The 27716-nt window shown below is 33.5% G+C and overlaps 3 protein-coding genes across 4 annotated transcripts; 1 reads left to right on the top strand and 2 right to left on the bottom strand.

The window, feature by feature from the left end:
* Nucleotides 1-288: 288 nt before the first annotated feature.
* Nucleotides 289-12776, bottom strand: LOC123700714 (UDP-glycosyltransferase UGT5-like). 2 transcript variants are annotated; one of them, XM_045648027.1, is made up of 9 exons: nt 12714-12776; nt 7363-7512; nt 6301-6388; nt 4059-4251; nt 3151-3348; nt 2487-2706; nt 1894-2113; nt 1074-1293; nt 289-602 (listed from the first exon to the last, which is right to left on the bottom strand). In XM_045648027.1, the coding sequence occupies exons 2-9, from the start codon at nt 7510-7512 to the stop codon at nt 332-334; spliced, it is 1560 nt and encodes a 519-aa protein (XP_045503983.1). In that variant the 5' UTR covers nt 12714-12776; the 3' UTR covers nt 289-331. The 2 variants fall into 2 exon arrangements, with proteins under 2 accessions (XP_045503983.1, XP_045503982.1); XM_045648026.1 differs by lacking the exon at nt 12714-12776 and adding an exon at nt 12562-12701.
* Nucleotides 12777-19099: 6323 nt separating this feature from the next.
* On the bottom strand, nt 19100-20056 carry LOC123701028. Its single transcript, XM_045648440.1, has one exon. The coding sequence runs from the start codon at nt 20054-20056 to the stop codon at nt 19100-19102; it is 957 nt and encodes a 318-aa protein (XP_045504396.1).
* Nucleotides 20057-22542: 2486 nt separating this feature from the next.
* Nucleotides 22543-26477, top strand: LOC123700713 (UDP-glycosyltransferase UGT5-like). Its single transcript, XM_045648025.1, has 9 exons — nt 22543-22568; nt 22810-22965; nt 23493-23580; nt 23901-24093; nt 24309-24506; nt 24824-25043; nt 25291-25510; nt 25851-26070; nt 26173-26477. The coding sequence occupies exons 2-9, from the start codon at nt 22813-22815 to the stop codon at nt 26450-26452; spliced, it is 1572 nt and encodes a 523-aa protein (XP_045503981.1). The 5' UTR covers nt 22543-22568; nt 22810-22812; the 3' UTR covers nt 26453-26477.
* Nucleotides 26478-27716: the final 1239 nt, after the last annotated feature.

Genomic DNA, 27716 nt, shown 5'->3' with positions numbered 1-27716 from the left:
GCCAATGGTACATATTTCGCAATAAAAGGTAGCCTATGTTCTTTCTCAGGGTCTAAAGATTGTCTGTTCCTAATTTCATCAAAATCGGTCCAGTAGTTTATGTGTGAAAACCATACATACATACAAACCTTTCCTCTTTATAATATTAGTATAGATAATTTAAATCTTCACTAACAATATATCCTTAGATAATATCATACTTCGTGTCATTCATTCAATAACTTCTCAAGTTCAATTTTTTTCTTATCACATTTCAAATGATCGTGATAATCAAAATAAACAATACAATAAATGAAAAAATTATATTTACAATTTATTTACTATTTACAATTCACTGTCTCTTCTTCTTGACCACTTTACTACCTCTAAAGGTCGATATAATCCTTTTCACAACGGTTACAATGACAATTAAAACTATTAACACGAAAGCAGCAAAGTCTAGGTATATCTTCTGGTACCACGACAAGTCTAATGCTGGTGACCTCAAGTGGGGAGCCCCACGGGTCTTCACCACGTGTTCTACCCAATGTACAAGCTCCTTGTCCGGAGTCACTGGTCTGTCGTGGTATATCACTGATAGTTCTTTCGCTCTGGCTGCGTATCTAAAAGTAAAATAATTGTTAAAGCACGAAACTTTTTATGTATTATTGTCAAAAATTTTACATAATTTCTCTTCAGTTAGAATTAGACCAAATTAAAAAGGATCATCAAAATCGGTTCATACAGTCGCAAGTTGGACGTAACAATCCTATCAAAATACAGTCTAATTAAGAACCTTCTCCTTTTTTTCAACTCTCTCTCTACTTAATGGAGTACTTACGCATTTCTATCCTGATAATTAATTATTAGTTTTTTTTAGGGCAGTAGGTACTACTTACTACTTTCCGGAGTCGTGGACGATTTCTAAGAGTACCCGCGGCCCCGGCTAACTGCGCGGCTCGACGGAACACAGTAGGGTTTTAGTCGGTAAGAATCCGACATAACCCTTGGCTCCTTCCCCGGGGGCCGTGGGTATCTTTGGAAGATTTCCCCACTATAAAAAAAAAAATAAATAAAAAAAAGGTACTACTTACTTTGGGTCTCCTAAAATTTCTTCTATAGCTTTTTTAATATCACCAGCCATGGTGAATGATAACTGAACTTTTTTGGCAAAGCCTAGGTGCACTGCTCTTGCAGCATTTAAATGTTGGTCAGCAAATGCTGGTATAGCTACTATGGGCTTGCCGAAGTGAACAGTCTCAGTAGTAGATAATTGACCACCATGAGTTATAAACAGGACACAGTTTGGATGAGCTGTGAATTAAAAAACATTTCAATTCTATTTTCAGAAGAAGTATGTTTATTTGAGGCCGGTTGCAGAGCTTCACCGACCATCAGTGCGTACGTCAGTCGCGCTTGCCACATTTATGGAAATACGCGTGCGTATGGTCGGTCTAGCTATGGACGGTTTTATGAATTTCCATACATATGACAAGCGCGACTGACGTACGTACTGATGGTCGGTGAAGCTCTGCAACTGGCCTGAAACTTCTGAAAATCACATTAATGTTATCCGATTTGTAGTGGCTTGCTCAGTATTTACTAAAAATAAGTGCATATATTCAAGATATTTTCAATACGTTTTTCCAATCAAAATTTCTATTAATAATAACTGTTGTAGACCCGTAACGATTTGCAACATCTATATGAAACTAAATTGTATCACTATATAATTTAGCATAGATTCATAAAAGATTTCTATGCCAAATAATTACTGCGAACACCCGTTGATCTGAATGCTGATTTAATTTAACCGTTTGAAAAATTTATATAAAAAAATCGAACTTGTGTAATAAGAAATTGAATGCAAAGAAGCATATGGTTCTTAAACTTCAACATGAATACCATAATCACCTAATATACTCTGTTGAGGTGCCCAATTCACGATATGAACATTACTAGGCGTTCCTGGGAGGTCCTCTTCGAATTTCCATAAAATTGTATATTTCAATCCACCAAACATCTTCAATAGACTTTTCTTCAATTCATCAGGCAAGAGTCTACTCTTTAAATTACTTCCCATACTGAAGTAAATTAAACCATGTTTGGCACCATCTAGCAATTTCTGCAAATCCTGTAAATACCTATAGATTAAGGCATATCTTTCTAATTCAAGATACCATGAAATTTGTGAGTTCATTTTCCAACCTTGGTTTTCAACAATTGTGCACTTTTCACGACATTATTTACGACTTAATTTTTGAACAGCCTACTATCATCGGTACATCCAAATATCTACAATATGGACGCCTTCAAAAAAAACGCGTATATCTCTAAGACTAGGAAAACAATCACAATGTGCCTAACGTTCGCGGCGAGATCACCTCCATCAATTGTACTGCCTGCTCCTTAGGTATAAAAAACATCCACTAACTTAACCATGTGCTATTTTATATTATTCTTTTATAGTTAAAGATATAGGAATCTCTTGAGTTTATATTACTTACCTCTGGCAACGGTTTCACTTCACGATTAATATGAAACCCTCCCACTGGTTTGAAGTTCTGTGGCAAAGGTATAGATTTACCCATTGACGGGTGTGAATTACTCAAAACAAGAGAAGCATTATATATAATGTCTTCTAGTGGTGGAACAGGGTATCCACGTTTTTTAATCGCCGGTACCAACAATCGGTCGTACTCTATGTATAGTATAGGATCCGTCACGCTGAAAGAATAATTTATTTTAGGGGCGATTTTTCTATCCTTGGTTAAAATTTATCCGTCCAATAAAGTATTACACGAACATTTTAAAATGTCACCTGTAAACTGTCATATACGGTCAATTAAGAATACATTTTTGAAATGGTAGTTTAATACGTTATTCGATGAATAAGTTTTAACCAACGATTGAAAAATCAGCCCTTAATATAACAGTGTTGTTTTGTTAACTTTAGTTAAGATAAGTTCAAAATTTCACGAAGTTTTGAAAATACTGCAGATAAACAAACAGTTTGGTAAAATAATAAAATAAATATTATAAATTATATCCCAAACACAACAACAAACAAACAACAACAAAGAAACATTTTTTCTGAAGTAAGTACCACTATCATTCCTCGTCAATTTTTTTATCAACAGAATCACACAATATAGATGAAATAATACTCACAAATATTGTAATAAAATTCCTCCTACATAGAACAATAACTCCTGAGCTCTTTGGAAGAAACTCAAGGGTGGCATGTTAGGAGACATGGCATCGGTAGTATATGCTGGGTTGGGAGCATCATGAGCCAGTTGTAACACCATACGGTGAGGGTCTGATGATGACAACCAGATGTACGGGCAATCGAATACAGCAGATAATCTAAAAATACATAAGGATATTTCTTACAGAATAATTATTATTAATAATATAAAAAAAATCGTTCCATATTATTTTTCCTTCGTTTATGGCTAGCTAGTGCCCGAAAATTTGCTTGCTCTCTTTGATTTTGTGGTCATTTTTGAAAATATTTTTCAACCCACAGATGCACTTTCTTACGCTTTTATTATATTACTAGCAGTCAGCCTTGGCTTTGCCCGTGTTACATATTAACGTTTTCTCTACATAAGAACCATCCTCGTACTTCAAGGAATATAATAAAAAAATAATTATCGAAATCAGCCGTTCACACGTGATGCCGTGACAACGCGAAACGAGTTTCATTTTTAGACATAAGATGTAAGTATGGATAAACTCTTCTCACTTCAGAAGTGAAGAATTTTAGCACCATTACGCAGCATCATTTATACATACATAAATATATAAGATTCTATCAAGCGTTATAAAATTAATTTTCATTCATTCATAAACGATCTATACGCTATATCTCTACTACCTATATAAAAATAAGTCGGGTTTTCCTTCCTGACGCTATAACTCCAGAACGCTCGAACCGATTTCCACGGTTTTGCAAGTTTTTCGTTGGAAAGGTCTCGGGCTCCGTGAGGTTTATAGCAAAGAAAAGGTGTCTCTGGTGGCATAACGGAGTTTGCCCGGTTTGCTAGTTATCTATATATCAATTTATAGCTTACCCAGCAATATAGTCGAGGAAGATCCATTCTATAATAATAACATCAAACTTCACATTAGGATCATACATCATCTCCTGTATTTCTTTATGTTCAATGGCGTGGATACATGATTTCTTCAAACTGTCAAAAAACAACGTAACATTCGAAGGAATAAGATCGTTGTTCATATACTGCTTAATATCACCCACATGATCTAGAAAAAAGAAACATTATATGAAAAAGAGGAAATCCGTTTAAGGCTGGTTGCAGAGCTTGACCGACCGTCAGTGCGTACCGTCGGTCCTGACGATACGCATCAACAATTGAATTGACTATGACACTAATGCGCAATGCGCATGACAATACGCGTGCCTATGGTCGGTCTAGCTATGAACGGTTTTTGCCCGGTTCCTATATTTGAAAAACGATCCGTTTTAGTTACGAATAGTAGTATAATTAACCAAGCGTAAGCGAAAATCGTTCCTATAAAAAACGTCTCGTCAAGCAACTTACCGACGGCTTCCTACTGACGGATGGGAGGGTTACTATTAACGAACGGTAAGCATATTGTATGGAGAAGACAGTTTATCGCGTTCCTATAAATATTTTTAACGTCATTTTGCTGTCAAAGTTACTATTCGTATAGCATTTTGTTTACCCGTCGATTTCGGGCGGTTAAATTCTTACTATTTCATTGTTTCCGCTTCAATATCGAAATGTGGAGTTCAGATAGTGATAGAGAAGTGTTTAATATTATATCGAATTTCGGAAGAAGATAGTGGGCGTGAAAGAGTATATATTATAGAGAAGGAGTGGATTTTTTTGCGACCCTGGATTCTCACGAATTTCAATTGAGATTTCGACTTGATAAAGATAAAGAACCTGTTGAACAATTACTTCTTCAAATTTATCCAGACGTACGAATAAAAGGAGCCAGGTTAGTTTAATGGAGGCATTAATATTGTACCAAACACGTCTAACCTTATTACATACCTAATTTATGATGTCATTTCAGGAATCATGGGGTATCTCCATAACATCAATTACTGTTGACGCTGAGGTTCTATGCTTTAGGCACAAAATCGATATCAGTGGCAGACCTATTTCCCTTGGTCACGGCATCACGCGTGAACGGGTGGACCGATTTCGATCATTATTTTTTTATAATATTCCTTGAAGTACGAGGATGGTTATTATGGAAAGAAAACATAAACATGTACCAAGGGCGAAGCCGGGGCGGACCACTAGTATATATATATATTATATGTCTATGTTTGCAATGTAGAAATCAATTTTTTAAACATTGTATTGTAAATAATAAAAAATAAATAAAAGTACATAATAAAATGGAATAAAAGTTTTATTTCTTTATTACAGTTTAATTTTACATAATAATATGTAACTACATAATATATGCCAAAGAACTGTCCTGTGATTCTTACGCGACAACCCTCCATCGATTATCATCTTCTATATTACATTCCTTAACGCTGTAATAGGCTCTCTGAATTAAATACATTTTTTACATAAGATTTACATTTAGCACTAACAAATTCTTTTTCTACCGTATGTCTAGATATATTGCTTAATAATATACAAAAATTAATTAGTTATTGTGTGTTCAGTATTTCAATTATTGTGTGTTCAGTATTTCAATTATTTCTTCATAATATTTGTCCATCATCCTTATTATGTTTGAATTTTTTGGCTGAAAATAAAAAGTTTTCCTGGTATTTGACCACTTTTTGTATTAAATGTGTTGGTCAACGAAGACCAACATTCATCCTTTAATTTATTCGTAGAAGCATTAGTCTCCTTACTGGTTATAATTGAGCAACCTCAAGAAATAAAATTGTGGAACGGTAATAACGACTCGTAGTTAGTTCTAGAAAAACGGATAGTAGCTTTGATACTATGACGATCCGTTGAATATAGGAACCGGGCATTTATGAATTTCCATACATATGACAAGCGCGACTGACGTACGCACTGATGGTCGGTCAAGCTCTGCAACCAACCTAAGGCTTTTTAACGAATTTGCTATTTATTAATTATAGTATACAAAGACCTTTACAACACTTTCGATAAATAAATAGATAATTTTTATTTGCACACACACAAAATTAACATAGAAGATTGTCAACGCCAAATAAATGGCGGTCTTATTACTATTGGTATTCTCTTCCAGACACTTTACAATGATCTTATTATAAAATACACAGACTGTTAGGAAAATAAATGAAAAACTAATAAAAGCCCTTACCTGGTAAATATTGTATGTTATGGCTCAAATCTATTTCTCGTACATTGGCTGGCCCTTTACCTTTTGGGAATGGCGTCAAATATGTTACCTGAAATTAATTGTTTATTACTATATTACAAATTATTTAACCACTCAACGGTCGGGCGCTCAAAACATCCTTACCCACTTAACGGTTCAACGCCTCCTGGCGGCAACTATTTTGACCTGCTCGAATGGTTCTATGCTCCCTGGAGGCAAGCACGCAGCTGTTTTAAATATCCACTTTAAAATACACCAAACTCTTCCTGTCCCTGTCCAACTTATACAAATTGTAATCTACACATCCCATTCTAACTATATTCGAAGAATTATGGTCAAGGTCAATACAATTTTGTCGCGTTATGTTAGTTTGAAGTTCGTCGTAGTCTTGGGAGTCTTTTCATTTTCTGTCTTCAAATAAATAATATTTTTATATGAGATGTGGTATTTTATCCTAAAACAACATTGTAAAGTATAAAATAAATTTGAATCAAATAAATGTTTGTGTATCAGTATTATCACATGTTTTAACAAGAAAATGGTGAAATATTTCTTTGCAACTTCAACTCATTATTTTTAATTGAATTTCAAATAAAAATACGATGTAAATAATACTGTCTTAATGGAAATTTCACTGGAATTACGAGTAATTCTTTTATTTTTTATAAGTGTTTGCCATTTTTGAGAAATCTTCATTACAAGCCGATTGCGCGCCCGCGAGCGGGAGTACGCGCGACAGGCCTAACCAATGACCACGTAAGGATGTTTGGAGCGCCCGACCGTTGAGTGTTGACCGTTGAGTGCCTCCAGGAGGCGTCGAACCGTTGAGTGGGTAACTTTTATATCTTCCCAAAAAAATGAGCGTGTATGCCGATCACACGTCTCAAAAGTGAAACTTCTTTGGCAAGATTCAAAGATACCTAAATTGTCGCCTTAGGTACTTCATGACGTGACGGTATAACTATGTCGCAACTATTTTCATCTTCATCTTCATTTGTTAGTCTTCATCTTAGCAAGTGAATTAATAAAACCATATTTTCTTACCTCATGACCAGTCTTTGCTAAAAGCGAGACTACTCTGTCTCCCAGTATGGAATGGCTCCTCGATGCAATTGGGAACACCACCATTATCTTGTATCCAGAACAAAAGGTAATCAGCGTGGTGATCACCAGCCCCAACCATATTGACTTCATCTAAGAAAAAATAACAAAGATTAACAAGTATTTTCAGCAGAAATGGTCTAAAATTAACATTGTTTTTAATAAAATAAACGGGAGGTTGAATTTTTCTTTTTTTCTTTTATTCGTCTTTTTCTTTTGCTCTTTTTAAAGGACCTGCTTTTAGCTTTCCGCTTTTTCGCGGCTAAGCGATCGTTAATGTGTTCCTATTTCAAGATGAATTTAAATACACCAAACTATGAGTTTATCAATAAAGCTTATACTGAGTCTACCTTCAAAACTGTATTTATCTCTTGGCGTTCGCACGTGGTATGTTCAAAGGCTAATTTACAATTAACTAGCTTCGAACTTCGGCTCTGACCTTTGCTTGGCGGCCACGATTCCAGAAGCGAATAAGACTTAGGCCGGCCGCACATTGCGCATTGTAAGAATTTTACTGTCAGAAAATTGTGCTATTACTTGTCCAGATAACTCAGCATAAAAGATAACGTTTTAGTATATCTTTATCTGTATTAATCTAGAGATAAAATTTGTTTTTCCAATATTTATCCGTATTAAAATAGATTTTTATCTCTCATTTATTGGGTAAAAATCATTGTAATATCAATCAATTAGGTTTAATTTTAATTTTAATAAAGTACTATTACCTCAGTACTATTGTGTATTAGTGATACGGAATATGTACCAATAATAGTAGATCCTAGGAAATAATTAGATAAAAATTCTCTGTTATATTTGCTTTTGGATAAGTTTTTTTAGATTAGTCCAGTACAGTTTTGAATCCATCAAACCAGATTCACAGAAACATAATTGAAGATATTTAAATTATTCTTCACCAAATTTCTACCGGGTGGTTATCGTAAAATCAAGAGCTTTAATTTTAGTATGGGAAATCTTATAGGCCACCTCTTGATTGGATGTATCTGTGTATGCTACAAGAAATACATAAAATAAACTATGAAGAAGTATAACACCTCATATGGAATCTAGTACCTACAGATATACTGACCTTCTGTTTTCACACGATAAGTAACAACTAACATGATAAAGTGATAAGATGGTATTGCATTATTGAACGGTTTACTATCAATGTACCGTCTATAGTCACTTGTTCAACTTTTGAGTACCACTTTTTATCGGACAAACCTCAACTATGAGCAGAATGTATAAGAATCTTTAAACGTGCAGGCATCTTTGTAAATTGTAACTACATTCCTTGAATGAAGATTAATTGAATTTGGATAGCATAGTGGTTATATAATATATTAAGCTACTCGCTATTTTAATAAGTATATTAGCATCTCAAAAGACACACATTTTATAATTTTCAAAGTTTAAATCATTCATTCTCGATCTTAGTGCGAGGGATAAAATTACTTTCAAATTTCAATTATGACGGATATACGATAGTTACAATTAAATTTGATCATTCTATCTAAGTATCAACATTCTACATTTTACAATACCGATATATTGTAAAGCTATAACTTATCAATTATTGTACAGTAATCCAAAAGTAATAATGCGCATAGAAATCTTCGTCACTGTTCGGCAACTGTCATATTCTCGGAGAGTCCGAAGATGATATCTATATAGAGCGGTTAAATGCATTTTCTTCATGCATAATTTAGTCAAATTATATGTTTTGTGCTAAAAGAGATTAATATGTATTTGTAGGTAAGTAACGATTTTGTTTCGATAATTCCTTGTAAGTAAATGGCGAGTATAACCCCACGATTGCGAATATATTATCTTTGTTGGATTGTTTTACTTGGAAAATTTATAGTACTTTTAAAGTGTCTTACTGAAGCTGGTGTAATGATGGAAGAAAAGAAGGTTAAAATAATACAAAATTTATATTGTACTAGCTTTCCGCCTGCGGCTTCGCCCGCGTTTTCAAAGAAAAACCCGCATAGTTCCCGTTCCCGTGGGATTTCCGGGATAAAACCTAGCCTATGTTACTCGTGGATAATGTAGCTTTCGAATGGTGAAAGAATTTTTAAAATCAGTCCAGTAGTTTATGAGCCTATTCATCACAATCAAACAAACAAACAAAGTTTTCCTCTTTATAATATTAGTGTAGATTAAGTATGGTTTTCAAACACAGGTTTATATTTAAACCATATATGTAAATCTTATCATTAAAATCTCAGTTCAAAAGTATTTACAGTACCTACTGATCATTCTTCAATATTATGACAATTACAAAAAAAATAAAAACAATCAAAATCAGGGATTATCTTTATTTCTGACATTTTAGATACATCGGAACTCTTCTTCATTTTCACTTTCCCTACTGCCATCACCTGTGTAAATCATTTCATCGATTAATTCAATTCACCTTTAAAAACAAAACCAAGAAGGGTACGAAATAGCAGCTCTATATAATTCCACACAGAGAGAACACGTGCAGTCACCACCAATATTTAAAGACAACTGACGGATTTTTGAGTTTTTTGACTGACAGGCTACCGTCACCTACCGCCCGATTTGTTTTTGATTGTGTATGACCATGAAATGACTTTTATTTCTTTTGAACAAGGTGTAAAATGCAAGTTCGTTGTTTAGGGCTCTAACGATTCAATGATTAGAGTGTCTTCGGAAATACGACAATTAGCGAAGATTTGCATGTGCATTATTAATTTTGGATTACTGTAATCTGTTTATTTAATAAAAACACTTTTTCGCTCGGTCATGGCATCGCGTGAACAGCTAGACTGATTTAGATTTTAGACAATTATTTTTTGTTTTGTTTATTATTGTTAGGGCCGATTTTTCAATCCTTGGTTAAAACTTATCCGTCCAATAAAGTATTACACGATAATATTAAAATGTCACCTGTATGTACACTGTCAAATACAGGTAATTAGAATACATTTTTGAAATGGTAGTTTAATACGTTATTCAACGAATAAGTTTTAACCAAGGATTGAAAAATCGGCCCTTAGTAGAATGTATTATATACTAGCTTCCGCCCGCGACTCCGTCCGCGCGGATGTCGGTCTTCGCGTGGATGGTTTATTTCTCCATTTTGAGTAACTCTGACAATGACATTTTATAAATATCCATTGGACCCAAATACGGCTAGGCCTATAATAATACGCAACGTGTGTTCGCGGTTCTACAGAACAACGTCTATGGAAAAAAACTGAAAAATTAAGATTAATTTTTTTCTACCTATTTTTCCAGGATAAAAAGTATCTTATTTTACGCCCAGGATAATAAGGTATAATTATACCAAGTTTCATCGAAATCGAACCGTTAGTTTTCACGTGATGCCTGAACATACAGACGACAGACAGACAGACAGACAGACAGACAGACAGACAGACAGACAGACAGACAGACAGACAGACAAAAATTTTTTTAATTATATATTTGGGTTTGGTATCGATCCAGTAACACCCCCTGGTATTTATTTTTTCAGTATTTTCAATGTACAGAATTGACCCTTCTACAGATTTATTATATGTATAGATTATAGTACTAGCTTACCGCCCGCGGCTTCGTCCGCTTTCTCTAAAACGATTTGAGATTTAAACTATCCTATCTCTCAAGTTTTCGAACTGCACATGGTGTGCGAATTTTATTATAATCGGTTAAGTGGTTTAGGAGTCCATTGAGGACAAACATTGTGACACGAGATTTATATATATTAAGATTACTATTATTTAATGGTCACTATACAAAAATACTACACACATGTTTTTGTGTCTATTTATAATATGCCTATTTATAAATCATAATAATTATGAATTGTGAATTATTCACAAGTTTGTATTATAATGAATGGTTCAAACAACTAGCCAATTATTGATACAATAAATACTATCTTATTCAGTCAATTTTCCCTTTAAACTAATTGCAATAACAATGTTAAGGAAATAATATACTTAGTACAATACGATAATATAGCAATATGTAACTTATAACATAAAATCTTAAACTCATAATAATTATTGAGAATTAAATTAATTAATTAATTAATGTTTACATTGTGAATGTACTCAATGACACAAGAACACGTCTTAGATGTCATAGATAATTTTTATAAATTTTGGCGCCAAAAATAGGCATTTTTGTTCAGTATTCTTATAAATTATTGTTATTGAAATAGGATTAGCCTGAAATCTCGAAATATACGTTTTTAGGCGAAATTTCTTGCTTATGCATCATGGTAACTACAATAAATTAGTATAAGAGTATGATTGCATGGAAAAATGGTTAATAATAATTCAGATTTGTTATAATTGGAACGAAGTTCCTTATCGCGCGTTGTGAAAGGGGGACGGAACAAAAATTCTTACGAAAAGTTGTCACGACACTTTTTGCTAGAGTTGTAAGCCGTGTGCCCGTGTGGCGTGCGCGTGGTTCTCTATCTGTCTCTCTCTAACTTCACACTTCGTTCCATCCGGATGTCCCTTGACATCGCTCAAGTTTTTTTACCGATATGTAAATGTTTCAACTTTTAAGTAATATCTGGCAAGCAATATCTCTTCTCAAGCATAGCATTAAAATTAATAGCTGGCAACCATTTTTTTCAAATCCTTACATCATCTTTCAAACGATGACAAAAACTTGTCTGCAGCAGACAAAAACTCTAAGCAAAAACTAATCACCTTTTGACCAATGAAATAAAAGGTCAATGCGGTTTAATTTTGCTGACAACCATGCCTGCAACCATGATAATCTTCATACATGGTTTTTCATAAAAAAATAAGTGTCATCAAAAAACATAACTAAGTAGGTAGGTACCTATCCGTCTGTCTGTCAGTTTGCAGATTAAATTACAAAGAATAATAATTAATATTAAAGTTAATAATTATTATTTAAGATTTATCAAAAAGGTTCCATAACATCATTGAATTGATTTAAATGTTCGGAAATAATTAAATTTTGTATTTTTTAAAATCTTTAAGAAGTAAACAAGTTCTTAAAAACAATATATATCCATATAATAATCGTTTCAAAACAAACAAATGTTTAATATAAATTAATAATTTTAAAGCTCAGACCTTACAGACATAATAGAAAAAAAATCATAATTTAAAAAACAGTTCAAACCGTTTGATCGGAGTTTTGTAAACAACACTGACGCGAAAACTTTATATATAGATCGAAATAGAGTAGCTAATACTTCAAACTAAATATTAATAAACAGTTACAAAACAGCAACACAAATTGTAGGAATAAATATTATTAAAATAATAACGAACCTTATACACTTCACAACACTTCAAATACGCAACACAAACTAACTTTGGCCTTGTGCGAGCCGAGTTTCCTTACTCGCTCTGTCCATGATTAGATTGATCGACGGATATCTGACTCATCTTTATAATAAAAAATAATACGATCGTTTGTATTGAAGATCCTATCCTATCCTACTAATACTTAGATCATTAAGTAATGATTTAAGTACTAATAATATTATAAATGCGAAAGTTTGTGTGTGGGTGTGTGTTTGTTACTCTTTCACGCAAATTCTACTGAACCGATTACAATGAAATTTAGCACACATATAGAGGGTATCTTGGATTACGAATACATAGGATAGGTTTTATTCCAGAAATCCCACGGGAACGGAAACAATGCGGGTTTTCCTTTGAAAACGCGGGTGAAGACGCGTGCGGAAATCTAGTAATATGATAAAACTACTGGGTGACTTCATTAATGCTATTAAAGCCAAAACAATAACACACAATCTTATATTTTTGGCTAGTTTCCGATTTGTCTGAGAATTGTTTCCTTAGAAACAAGTTTTACTTATTAGGTGCGGTTTGTGCTAATCTATAGTTCGATTTAGGATTAATTTTGTGGTCTGTACAAAATATGTAGGTAGGTACATTCTTTAGTTGTTTTCCTTTAATAATCACGTACTTCTATATTATAGATTAATTTAGTTAAATAATATGAGAGTATATTTTTCGTCAGAATTACGTTTTCATCTTTATAACAGAACATAGACGAAGTCGAGGTCACAAGTGGTTCATATTATTATAATGCTTTAAAGATAATTAAACAATTTTTCAGGAAATAAACAACCCATAAGAATTACGCGTTGGGTTAGGTATTTTTTTTCGTTTTAAAATAATGTAGATAATGATGAATGATCTCAAAATAGAACTTGATATTATGCCCTCCGAACGAAACTATAAAAACTACATAGGTAAAATAATGTTTATATGAAGTTAACAAATTACCCAATGAATTATATTGAGAAGTTAATTTAATTTTTTTTATGAATTTAATAAGCTGTTGTAGCTAGATTTCGTCTATGACCATAATACCTTGGTAACAACGGTCAATTCTAAATAATATTAGCATCTTAACTATAATAATATAAAGGGTGAATTTTTTGGTATGGCTATTTCCATCTGTATCACGCGTGCTCGGCTGGACCGATTTCGATAATTAATATTTTTATGTTTTCGTTATTGTTCGGAGGATCTCATTAAAGAAAATCTCAAGAAATTATGCTTCAGTATACAATATACATACCTATAATGTTAGCAGTGGTGGCTCAGTGGTGAGACCTCGGACTTCGAATCGATAAGTCCGGGGTTCGAGACCAGGTGAGCGCGCAGGAAATAAAGAAAGAAAGAAAGAAAGAAAGAAAATACATTTATTTTAATGTCTTGCCACACAGGAAAAAAAATTGAGAATAGTAAGATACAATAAAGTTTGGATGCGAAGAAAACAGAAAATTATATTAAATACTAATAATTAAACCTAAAACACATAGGGTCTGTGCAGCATCAAACATTAAAAAAGGAAACCACTCGGTGATATTCTGTGATGCAGAGGCATCGCAGCACCGGTTTTCAGTGGGCCCTCCTCGACAGTCAAAGGCACAGTGTAAATTTTTTACATAATATATTTAAGTATATAGTTTTGAGAAAGCAAAAGGTATACATAAATAATTAATATATTTAAAAAAAGAAAACATATTACATAAATATACAATATACATAATTACATTATAATTTGTATATTATAGAATTATAGTAACTTTACTACATATATATTGACTAGGTTGTAAGGAGATCAAACAATGCGAAACATACTTAGTTACCATGCAACTAAAGCTGGCCTACCTGCCTTACGATTAGATAATTTTTATATTTATTTTTAAAATTAGTCACAGATTGAATGTTGCGATAAGGCGGAGGCAGGTTGTTCCAACATTTAGTTGCATTGTACTTAAAACTGCCTCTGAATGCGTTTGTATGAAATTTTTGAAAATACATTATGTACGGAGTTGCCCTAGTATTATATCTGCTGTTTATATTACGCCCCCAAATTATTTTATCATGGAGATACTCAGGTTTAGTAGACTTTACTATCCCAAATAGTAAGGTGGCAAAATGCATGTGCCGTCGATTTTCCATGTTTAATATTTTGGCTTTATTAAGATAAGGTGATATATGATGCCTAGAAGGTATGTTCCAGCAAAATCGAGCACATGCATTTTGAACCCGCTGAATAGCATTCTTAGTTCTTTTAAGTAAACGAGGACCGTATACAGTATCTCCATAATCAAATTTTGAGAGAATTAATGTTTCACATAATCTGACCTTTACTTCAGAATTTATATAACGCTTCAGACGATATAGGACCTTAAGACGATAAAAACAATTTGAAATTGTTTTGTTCACATGCTTTTCAAACCTCAAACCTTCGTCAAATATAATTCCTAGATTGCGGGCTTCATTAACACGTTGCAGGACCGTACCCTTAATTGACACTTCTATGTTTTGCTGTTTTTCAAGCTTCTCAATTTGTTTTTTTGTTCCCATAATAAGATATTTGGTCTTGTCTGGATTGAGAATCAATGTATTATTTTCAGACCATTTCACTATCCTATCCAAATCGGCCCCTAGATTTTTCAAAGCTGTCTGTATTTCGTTGGGTGGAAATGATATGTAGAGCTGTATGTCATCCGCATACATATGGTATCTGCAGTTTTTTATACAGTCCCCTATATCTCCGGCATATAGAATAAATAGTAACGGTCCTAGAATTGACCCTTGCGGCACCCCCCTCCCAACTGACCTCACGTTAGAATAGGACGTAGTTCCATCATCCTGGGCCACCGCGACCAGTTGGCTGCGATCACTCAAGTAGCTCCTGAACCATTCCACAGCTTTCTCATTGAAACCATAGTAGGACAGCTTTGCTAAAAGCAAAGGTATATTTATTGTGTCGAAAGCGCGAGAGTAATCCAATAGAACCAAAATGGTAACCATTCCTGTGTCCTGATCGGAAAGTACATTATCCAGTACATCAATTAAGGCAGTTCCTGTGCCTCGATGCTTACGGAAACCGGACTGAAATACTGGCAAAATATTATTTGCTTCTAAATATTTAATCATCTGGCTATACACAACTTTCTCTAAGATCTTTGAGAGACATGGCAGAATACTAACAGGTCGAAGATCTTTGAAATCAGTAGGGTTATTGTTTTTCTGAAGCGGTCTCACAATTGCCCGCTGCCACAAAGACGGAAAAGTGCACGAGTCTAGTGAAAAGTTGATAATATGAGTAACAACGGGTAGTACATCTGACATTACAATCTGCAGCATATCCAAAGATAAGCCATCGATGCCAACAGCGTTGGATTTGAGCCCCTTAAACAACTGCAAGACTGTATCTTTAGATACTTTGCTAAAACCAAATTCAACACCTCCAAACCTGTTAGCATTAAAGTAATTAATGATATCCGCCTGCACTGTGTCCGCTCCAGGTATGTTTAAAAACTGACTGTTAATTTGGTCCGGATCTCGTATATGTTGCGGTAATGTATCGGTATACTTGGCTTTAAAATTAACATGCTTGCTGATATGTTTCCAGAGAGCTTGTGGCCTGTCTATGTTTTGGTTTATGTATCGATGAAAATATGCAGCCTTTTCACGAGTTATTGCATCACTAACATATTTTTTCAAGTCATTGTAATACTTTTTATGTGACGGAAGCTTTGTATGCTTCGCTCTAACATGGGCTTCATCTCTTTTCTTCATCAACAGTTTTATGTTGTAGGTTATCCAAGGATAACATTTATCACGTGTCAATACGAGCTTAAGAGGTGCGAGCAAATCAAATATTTTTAATACAGAGGAAGAAAATTCATAGACTAAGTTATGTATGTCGCCATTGCGAAAGAAGGGATCTGTGTTTAAATTATCTAAATACTGTTGAAGTTCCGTACTATTAATATCTTTTAGAGGTCGATATGCTATAAATTTTGATTTTATTTTATCTTTAATAATATCTATTTTACACGAGATAAAAGCGTGACTACTTAGCGACTTAATATAGTCAATTTTAATGTCATACACCGGGACGGTTGCGCAGACTAAATCCAGTAAAGTTTCACTATCCTCAGTGAAGTGGGTTGGGTCTTTAATGTGCTGTAATAAATTCATACTATCCAAAAAATTAAGCAGCTTTTTAGTATTTACATGTGTAACATTTAATAAGTTTATATTAAAGTCTCCCAGCAATATCAAATTATCGCACCAGACGAAAGTTCCAATCGATTCTACAAGTGAATTTAAGAATAGATCAACATTTAACCATGGTGGTCGATATGCTGTACCTATAACAGTATTGATACCACGACTTGAAATTTTTACCCACATTTGTTCAATAGAGTTTGATTCTGGGTGCGTAAGAATTTGAGCTCCCACACCATTTTTGATATAGAAACCAACCCCTCCCCCTCTGCTACGAATACTAGGTGGACGGGGTATATGTTTTAATTGAAAGCCAGACACTTGAGGAGCGCGTCCATCTTCCCCCTCCCGGAGCCAGGTTTCATTAACGGCTAGTATGTCCACTGAATGTCGATTCATTGCAACAAAAAATTCCTCGTGATTTGACCCAAGCGATCCAGGACTTATAAAGCCTATTTTAAAATGTTGATTCTTTTGTTTAATCATCATATTATTGAAAAGAAAAAGGAAGTGCGCACAAATCCAAATAACCAAAATACAATTAAATTTATTGATGTCATATTATTCATATAATTATAGCTGCATAACAGTTTTAAACTAAAAATAATAATATTGCATGTGTTTTTCAAAATAAAATAATATAAAATTAGTTTGTAATAATAAGACACTAAATAAAATATTTTCAGCAGCACAGACCCTTTCAGAAGAATTATAAAATACACATATAGCATACGATTAATAACAAAGCTTTTTATACAAACATTAATATGGTACATAAGCTCAGACGCAAATATGAAATTGTACATCCCAATATTTTTCATTTTTGTTATTTTATAACTAATTATTTGCACTTTAAATACAAAAAACACAACAAACGTATATTTATTCAGATTATCCATACCTATGCAATTCTTCACTAATATAGAACTAATAGCCAAATACGATACAATTTTATAAAATACTTTATTAAATATTGACCTAATATTGAATTTTATGTGAGCATCACAAATCCAACATATTATTAATTTTATAGAATTTACAAACAACTTATTATACAATTGAATATCACTAAGAATTACTATATTTATCAAATTACAACGTATACCCCAAAATATCGGGAAAAATAATGTATTATAGGTAAACCAGAATCTGATGGCAATTGGGGAAATCAAAATTTTGAGTGTGCAACCCTGGGGAAAATGGACTGAACGATCTTGATACTGCTTATTTTTTATTTTGTCCTCAACATCATTAGTCACATTACATAAGTGAACAATACTGTACTTAATAATGAGATATCCACTTAATATTATGTAGGCACATACTTACATGTATAATATACATATTACTTTTATTTATGTACTACATAATATTATTATTTACACATACCTATATTTGTATATTCATTATCATTATGCCATGTAAAAATATGGATGTAAGGATAATGCAGATCAAAACTAGATAATGCTAATATTTTTTTTTATAAAATAAAATAACAGTAAAAGAAAACTATGTTTATTTTCGTAAGTATTAACAGACAAATAATTATAAAATTGACTTGGACAGCTTGGACTTGACGCATAGCCGTATTGGAAACTCCTGTAATAAGTTTTCATAAAATTATATTGTAATCAACAAACAATATTATAGTTACCTACTTATAATATTTTTAATTTTTAGTATCAAAACGGGTAAGTCCAATTTACCAATAAAATATTCAAAATTGAAAATTGTGATGTGTTTGACCCTTCTTCATCGAATGTTTTTATATACACATTATAAACAACACCTCTTGCTTGTGATCGCAGCGGCTTTTGCGACATCTTCGAAGATTTTTTAGACAAAATCCTAAAAATTATTCAACAATTGCAAAGAAGAAAATAATTTGACAACCATTATGATAGTTGTCAAATAAAATTGCCATATGAAAATCTTATATTTCTTAAATATAAATATGCCATCAGATTCTGGTAGACCTATAATGACGCATAATTTATTACAAAATGATGAGAAATTCATATGAGTTTTCAAATAGAACAATATAACAACTACTTGTTTTGTACATTTTGAAGTGATACAATAACTATAGGTTGTATATATATAGTATATATGTATTAAAACTAAAATAAGTACATTGAACATACGGACTAAACAGTATTGACGGGAAAAACCTGATGTAGGTCAGACTCGGATTTAATTATGATGAAAGGGGAATTTGAATCGCGACGCATGTATATACGCCCACCCTTAATCCAAACATATCGCCAATTCCTTGAAGAACCCTCAGAGCGCGCCAAGTAGAAAAGCTTTCGGTTAAGAGAGGTCAGTCGCTCATTTACATAAAACTTGACGGGTACTGTTCCTATTCCGGTGCCAGCTGTGTCAGCGCCGCGCCGCACGCGCGCCGCCCGCAGCAGCTCGTCTCGCAACTGGCGGCGCACGAGTCGAGCGACGAGGGCGCGCGGCCGGTTGTTATCTACATTGTTATTTAAACTGGGCGATCCATTGGTCTGCGTCCGACGCCGGCCCACCCGGTGTGCACTGATAATATGATGATCCTCTAATTTTATACCTAGTTTGTGCGCCAGAGTTATGACCAGATGTTGTGGATTCTCTCCATTTACTTCAGGTACACACGAAAACTCGACGTCATTCAAAAGGCCGTCCTGTTCAGTTTCGTTTAATTGCCTTTTCAGCATTTCAACAGTCTCGACCAACTTAGTATTTTCGGTTTGTGGCGGCTGTTGCTCCAAACTGGAAATCCTCTCTTCCATACCGATAATTCTGTTGTTGAAATCGTTAACAATAGTCGAGAGGCGTGCCAGTTCCATACGGAAGCTAGACAATTCTGAACGCAATAGTTTTATTTCCTGGGTCAGGCTCGGTGTGTGTAATTGAATATCCTGTACGCTATCAACGCAATCATTAATTAAATCATCTGACGGTTTGACGAGTTTGCTTTTGCATTGTTTACATTGCCATTTATTCGTGATACGAACATCAGGGCTCAAACATAACTTATGATAAGACGTATTACATTTAGAACACTTAGCGCCATCTGCTTGCGCGTAAAATTTACCACACGAGAGGCACTTATTTGCCATCGTAATTTATATTGATCTGCGATAGAAGTTCTTGTAAACTACAATAGATGTCACTTAAATACACTGCGACAGGTTTTAATAAATAATTATTAATTTATCGTTTTCATATAAAAATTACACTGTAAGTTCTACGGAGGATCACGAATATTCCCAGTTTTGTGTATAGACTTTTAATACGCATATAATATGTATATTTTATAGAGTGCGTACCTGACAATCAGCTGTGAATCAGCTGTTTACACATTCACTCACGGTTCACGTAAAGTTAATATTTTTCAGGAAACTACAACTGTACGTTATTTTTTATTGCTTAATCTTTCACTTTCTCACTTAGATTATACTGCAAAGCGTAGAATTTAATTTATTTTGAATTACTATGAATCGGAACACTGTTACTTTAGCTGTCGCTAACTACCCTCGGTAATCTGTAATAATAAATTGATTTTTCAATTTATCTGCGCATGTTATAACATCACCACTGCTCGAACGGTGAAGGAAAACATCGTGAGGAAACCGACATGTCGAAGTATTAAAAAGTTCGACGACATGTGTCATCCTCCAACACGCACTTGGCCAGCGTGGTGGATTATGGCCTGTACCCTCATAGGAGGCCCGTGTCCCAGCAGTGGGAACGTATATGGGCTGATGATGATGATACCTTTACTGAAGCGTATGACAAATATTATTGTTAGAAATTACACGCGCATCCGGGCTAAATATTAGTTTGAACGTAATAAGAATGTACTGCGATTCTACTCATCTACCTAATTGATGTAGGTAGTTAATAACAAATCGCAGCAAGTCAACGACTATTAGCAAAGTGAAGGTAGTTGGGTCGAACGAATGCGCCACGATTCAAAGGAAAGCGGTAATTTATAGTATTTGACAGCTCAGCATCTTTTGACAGGAAATAGTGACAACTATTCATCCACAAAAATAATAAATCTAACAATATTTTAAGTGAGTCGCGTGAGATGGCTTGTAGAAAATATTATCATTCCTGCATACTGTCGTAATCTATCGGGACCTATTTTGGTAATAATGGACCGGAAATGGTTGTATGAGGATATCACACGTATCACTAGACGTTACGTAGACGTACACGTTATCATTAGATAAGAATGATAAAAATATATTCAAAAGGTGTCGTGTCACAGTGCTTGTATCCAAACTCTTCTGATCGTTTTCTAGGAATTACTACATTGTATTTACTATTTACTAGTTCCAAGGTCAGGGTCTGACCATAATGCTGTACCTGTTTCTTCTAGTTAAGTTATTTCAGAGCAACAAAGTATGAATAAATAAATAAACATACACGGGGGTGATTATCTCCCTCTAGAGTCTAGGTCCTCTACCTCCCAGCTTCAGTATTTTATTATTTCTTGGGACACCCTGTATACCTATGAAAACTTCGTGCATCTCCGACCTGCAATTTTCCAGTTTAAGTATTTTTATCAGTTCCGAAAATTTTTATTATTTATTTCAGGTTAAAGATAAAATATTTCAAGGAACTTCTTATTATCTATATCTACTTTTTTATATATTTTCCAAGAAGTTTACATAATGGTATTATGTTGGGTTAATACTATTGCTTTTACCCGTGGTAAATATATAATTAATCTATACTAATATTATAAAGAGGAAAGGTTTGTAATTATTTATGTAAGTATGTTATGTATGTATGTAGGTTTTCACGCATAAACTACTGGACCGATTTCAAAAATTCTTTCACCATTAGACTTCACTCTTCTTCACTGAGCAACATAGGCTAGGCTTTATCCCGGAAATCCCACGGGAACGGGAACTATGCGGGGGTTTTTCTTTGAAAACGCGGGCGAGGCCGCAGGCGGAAAGCTAGTATATTATGTACTATGAGGATTCAAAATCGTTTCTATTATAAGTATATATTTTGAATTAATCAATGTCTGAGTTTAAATATTGTTGTTGCTACGAACCATCATATGCGTGCCCGGTTCCTATATTTGAAAAACGATCCGTTTTAGTTACGAATAGTAGTATAATTAACCAAGCGTAAGCGAAAATCGTTCCTATAAAAAACGTCTCGTCAAGCAACTTACCGACGGCTTCCTACTGACGGATGGGAGGGTTACTAATAAATAAGTAGCTTTCGGCCCGCGACTTCATCCAAGCGAATTATACAAAAAAATTTTGAGAATCAAAACGATCCGTTTTTATAGATTTAACTTCAAAAAATTAAAATGAAGTCAAAAAAAATTGTCATCCACATTTTATTATAACATACTAAAATAATTCAAATCACAATATATTCTAGTAATTTGCTCTATTATGTTGATGCTCGATAAAATACACAATATATACCATGATGAACAAACAAGTAGTTGTATAAAAAATATATTATATAGTTTTTCCAATAAGGAGATATTCGTTGACTGATAATATATCAGAAATATGAATGATAACTTATTTATTATCGATGCAAAACTAAACGTTGTGTTTATTTTATTCCGGTTTTTGACTGCGACGATACAAAGTATATTTATTTATTTATTTATTCAAATTAAATATTAATTTACAGATTTTCATGTTATACGTATTTTCACATCAATAATAATATATGTTCATTTCTAATTTTTCCATAAAATATTTCGTAAAATTTTTGTTAAAAAAATGGTTTAGTTAGTTTAGTGTTTAAAAGTTGTGCTTTGGTGGATTTTGAAAGTTATTAGAAAGCTTCAGTGACGACACTAAAATATAATAAATTTATTTTTCAGAAAATGGCATCAAGTTTATTAAGTGTATTTTGCATAGTGCTCATGGTTTGGTATTGTGAGTCGTATAACATTTTAGTGGTCAGTCCCCTGGCTGGAAAAAGTCACGCTATTCTCGGAGACGGCATCGTTAGACACCTTACTAATGCAGGACACAAGGTAAAATAGTTATCTACCATTTATCAACACTAATATTATAAAGAGAAAAACTTTGTTTGTTTGATTGTAATGAATAACCTCATAAACTACTGGACCGATTTTAAAAATTCTTTCACCATTCGAAAGCTATATTATCCATGAGTAATATAGGCTATATATTATCACGCTAAGACCTGTTGGTCTTAGCGTGATAATATATAGCCGTGGAGAGGAGCCACGCGGGTGAAACCGCGCGGCACGGCTAGTTTTTAATAAAAACTAAACCTTCAATTTGTATAACTAGCTTTCAAATATAAAAAGTATCATTCATTTATTTTATTTTTTATTTATAACACTTTACTATGCTAGTTATCAATATCTGTTCCCCCGGTTACAAGCGCAAAAAAGTGTAGCCAATAATACTAAATACTGGTTATTATTATAATGTATTTTTATTTTAGTCGGAGCTTCTATATTCTCTACCCCAGTATCTCGCCATGCGTTTTTAATTATTTGTTTGTTTTAAACTAACATATTTTTTTGTTTAGGTGACATACATAACATCCTACCCTGATAATTTGACCCATAAGAATCTCACCATCGTTTTCGCAAGTGACAATGTGGAAGTCACTGAAAGTATGTACATTTTATCTATTTAAACCCGATATTAAAGAAATTATTTTAAACATAATTGTAATAAAAAATATGTATTTTTTGATAACTTGTTTAAAATATAGATAATAACATTCAAATATGTTATCTTAATAACATAGAGATTGTAACTTCAGACTTATAGAACTGGACATAGAACTATTATTTCTGTGGAACTGGAAGAATTTTGCTTGGTACATACATAATTTAAAATGGTTTATTCAAAATATGCGTTAATGAATTTGGAACAAGATTGCGGTTAAATGCTGACAAATATACTAATATTACATTTATTATTATTCCAGGCCAAATGACAAACATACAATTTTTAATGGACCAGGATTTCAGTTTGCAAGACCCGAGCCTTCTTTTCTACCATTTCATAGAAAATGGAAGGAAAGCGGTATCTGTTCCAGCCGTCCAAGACTTATTTAAGGATAAAAGTCAAAAATTTGATGCTATAATCGCTGAATGGATGTTCTCAGAACTGTATGCTGGGTAAGATAGATTAGATAAAATGGAGGAGGAAATTATCATTGGGATAAAATGCTTATTTAAATTAATTTATTGCAGAATAGAAAAGCGCCTATGGCAGCGCTCGAATATCTTCTACTCTTTCAGTATTACTTGATAAATATTCTTTTGCGTTTTGACGTTTGGCTTTAGCCAGACAACTGACGCATTGAAGTCATAAATTAAACTTCTGTTCACAGAATACCAGCTATATTCGATTGCCCAATGATCTGGTTCTCAACTGTAGATCCTCATTGGATGGTGCTCAAGTTAATAGATGAGGTTCCCAACTCTGCGTATGTCGCGGATGGTTTATCTACTGATATCCCTCCATATTCCTTCCGGCAGCGAGTACATGAGTTATATAACCAACTTTATGGACAATATCTACAATATTGGTAAGAGAGTTTTCCATAGAACTCTATTTTTTATTTGTGTTCCAACCATGTTCGCAATATGTTTCGTATTTGTATATTTGTTTTTATTTATGAAAGTAAGCTTGTCTTATACTATGGTCTCGTTTAGTTGTTTTAACGTTTCTTTTTGTTTGCCTTATTCGAATTAAGATCTTAAATAATGTTATAAGGTCAAGTAAGAATAATTTTGATGTTGAGTAAAATCCATCTCATAATACAAAAAAAATAGGTTATTGAGCCATCAACTAAGAAACATACAGCTAAGAAATTATTGTATAGTAAGTGCTAATAATTTTCAGGGTCACATATCCTATCGAACAGCAATACTACGAACAATATATAGCACCTCATATAAGAGATAAGAGTAAACCTGTGCCATCGTTGGAAGCTTTGAGATATAACGCGTCCTTGATTCTGGGTAACTCGCACTCCTCTATGGGAGGAGCTTTGAAATTACCACAGAATTACGTAGCAATTGGTGGTTACCATATCGATATGAACGTCAAACCTCTGTCAGAGGTACTTAATATCATTTTGTACTTTTTTATAGCTGAACTAACTGGTTTGATTTTCCAATGAATTATTTATCTGAATTCATTTTCTTCTATTAAAAAGAAATGTGTTGGTCGATGAAATTCTGTGTGCACATTTTATTTTATTTGTATGACATGTTTCTTTTTCAACATAAAACTGCTTCCATCTCCAATCTTATAAACATCTGGCTATTTTTTTTCTTATTCAGAAAAATTTTCAAACATATTTCCAGAGTCTCAAAAAAATCATGGACAATGCAAAACACGGAGTAATTTACTTCAGCATGGGATCTACTTTGCGGAGTGAAAACTTTCCAAAAGAGTTAAAAGAGGGAATTATAAAAGTATTAGGAGAGTTGAAACAGACTGTTATTTGGAAATTTGGAGAAGATTTACCAAATCGACCAAAGAACGTCCACATTGTGCAATGGGCACCACAGCCAAGCATTTTAGGTTCGGAAAAATTATATGTCGAGCTTTACTTATATATAAATACTTTGGAGACACTAATCTCAATTTAGTAAAGCCTCTTGGGGCTATTTGTAATCGATAAGACGATAAGATCATAAGAGGTGACCTGCCGGTTGAAAAACCTCTCATAAGTGGAATGTTGTGTTACTATTCCATTGCTTCAGTAGGCATATTAAAAGCCAGTAGCAATTACTGTTAGACAATAAATAACAATATAACTAAATTTGCCATTCGTTGGTTTATGTGAAATATTCAAAATAAGCAACGTAACTAGGGGCCGAATTCAATTCAGAATTTTTTACGCAAATGTCTTAAATTGCAGCTCATCCTAACTGCGTGTTGTTCATCACTCACGGTGGTCTGCTGTCAACCACTGAAGCAATCCACTTTGGTGTTCCCATCGTCGGTATCCCAGTGTTTGCTGACCAGTTCGCTAATATCGAACGCGCTGTGAACAAGGGATTCGCCAAGAAAGTAACGCTCTCTTATAATATGGCCACGGAACTTAAGACCCAGATTGAGAGCATTTTTAGTGATCCCAAGTGAGTAAATTTTATTTTTATAAACAATACTAATATAGTTAATGAATATGATGGGATTATAACTGATTTTCAATCTATTCCCAAAACTTTTTTTACTTTCAGATATGCGGCAAAGGCAAAGGAACTGTCCCTAATATACCATGACCGACCAGTATCTCCTGGCGATGAACTGGTACACTGGGTGGAACACGTGGTTAAGACAAGCGGCGCGCCGCATCTACGCTCTCCCGCGCTTATGGTGCCCTGGTACCAGAAATGCTACCTTGACCTTCTTGGTCTTATCCTTGTAGTTCTTTTATCTGTTTTGTGTTTATTACTAAAATTGTATAGGAAAATACTCAAAAAATCTGACCACAATATAGGTAGTAAGAAAACTAATTAAATAAAAGCATGACGTCTTTTCTTTATTTCTATTTTTTATTTTTTCCCGCTTAATTTGGGATGATGATTCATAATCATCGGACAGAAAATAAATTATTAATAAAATTGTGCACTATACAGGTATCATCGCGAAATTTAGCATTAGCAAACACTACACTGCTTAAACAATAGGTCCGAAGTTCTTGTTTCATAGAATTCATAAAATTTAATGACGTGAAAAATGTACGAAAATGTGCAGCAAGAAATATTTGCTGTATATGTTATAGCAGGAACTGAAAATGTCGATCGTTGAATTATGAGTCATATTCTGTACATATTATGTAAAGTGTCGTATTCATCTGTTTGTCACGGATAACCATGACACACCTAAACTGTTGCCATGATTTTAATGAATTATGATCAAGATTATGATACGTAGACGGAATAGATAAAATACATTTCGTTGTTACAAATGAACTTGAAAATATTTCAATACTCTAAGTTTCAATAGAAGATAAGTATATGTACGAATACTACTAGCTTTCCGCCTGCGGCTTCACCCGCGTTTTCAAATATTAACCCGCGTAGTTCCCGTGCCCGTGGCATTTCCAGGATAAAACTTAATTTCATTGTAATCGGTTCAGTAATATTTGCGTGAAAGAGAAACAAACACACACACATCCTCACAAACTTTCACATTTATAATATTAGTAAGAAAGTGGGATTATATTATAACAGTTTCAAACTTATTTTTTCACAAATGACTAAATATCGTCACATCGCCTCGTGATTAAATCATAAAAGCCAACTGTCCTATAACAAAATTTATCAATGAGAAATACAAGAACGTACATTATTCATGCAAATAGGTATAAATAACTCATTCATATCTAAACGGTTCTTTTAAATTAATTAAACAATACTTACTTAAAATAGTAAAAAAAAAACAAAGAAAACAAAACCTTCGATTCGGGACTTGGCACCGCGCCTTTTTAAAAACATTCGAAGTTTAGAAGGTTTCTCAATACAAAAGAAAATTCTGGAAGGTGTACCTAACTACATACGCGTCGTATTTTTTACTTATTAATTCGAAAATATACAAGCAATTAAATTGGTTTGAAAAAAAAATTGTTTTTCAAAATATATCGTTTTTGTTACACAATATTACAAAATAATATTTGGCATAACTCCGAGATTACGATATGAAATCACCTAGTATCGTTTGCCTGATTAATGACAAAAAACCATAAGATTAATATTACAAATATACCTTTTACTATATATTG

Source organism: Colias croceus, chromosome 20 (genome assembly GCF_905220415.1).
Source record: "Colias croceus chromosome 20, ilColCroc2.1".
Classification (NCBI taxonomy): domain Eukaryota; kingdom Metazoa; phylum Arthropoda; class Insecta; order Lepidoptera; family Pieridae; genus Colias; species Colias croceus.
The sequence above is the reverse complement of the archived record's forward strand: the minus strand, read 5'-3'. Positions and strand labels throughout refer to the sequence as shown.

What these genes read in the sequence shown, in the direction of transcription:
- LOC123700713 (XM_045648025.1), top strand. Translation starts at nt 22,813, where the DNA reads ATGGCATCAAGTTTATTAAGTGTATTTTGCATAGTGCTCATGGTTTGG. An exon ending in GGACAATATCTACAATATTG is followed by an intron (nt 24,507 to 24,823) that starts GTAAGAGAGTTT and finishes AATAATTTTCAG; the next exon opens with GGTCACATATCCTATCGAAC. An exon ending in AGCATTTTTAGTGATCCCAA is followed by an intron (nt 26,071 to 26,172) that starts GTGAGTAAATTT and finishes TTTTACTTTCAG; the next exon opens with ATATGCGGCAAAGGCAAAGG.
- LOC123700714 (XM_045648027.1), bottom strand. Translation starts at nt 7,512, where the DNA reads ATGAAGTCAATATGGTTGGGGCTGGTGATCACCACGCTGATTACCTTT. An exon ending in TAGCAAAGACTGGTCATGAG is followed by an intron (nt 6,389 to 7,362) that starts GTAAGAAAATAT and finishes AATTAATTTCAG; the next exon opens with GTAACATATTTGACGCCATT. An exon ending in ACCTCAACAGAGTATATTAG is followed by an intron (nt 1,294 to 1,893) that starts GTGATTATGGTA and finishes TTTAATTCACAG; the next exon opens with CTCATCCAAACTGTGTCCTG.
- LOC123701028 (XM_045648440.1), bottom strand. Translation starts at nt 20,056, where the DNA reads ATGGCAAATAAGTGCCTCTCGTGTGGTAAATTTTACGCGCAAGCAGAT.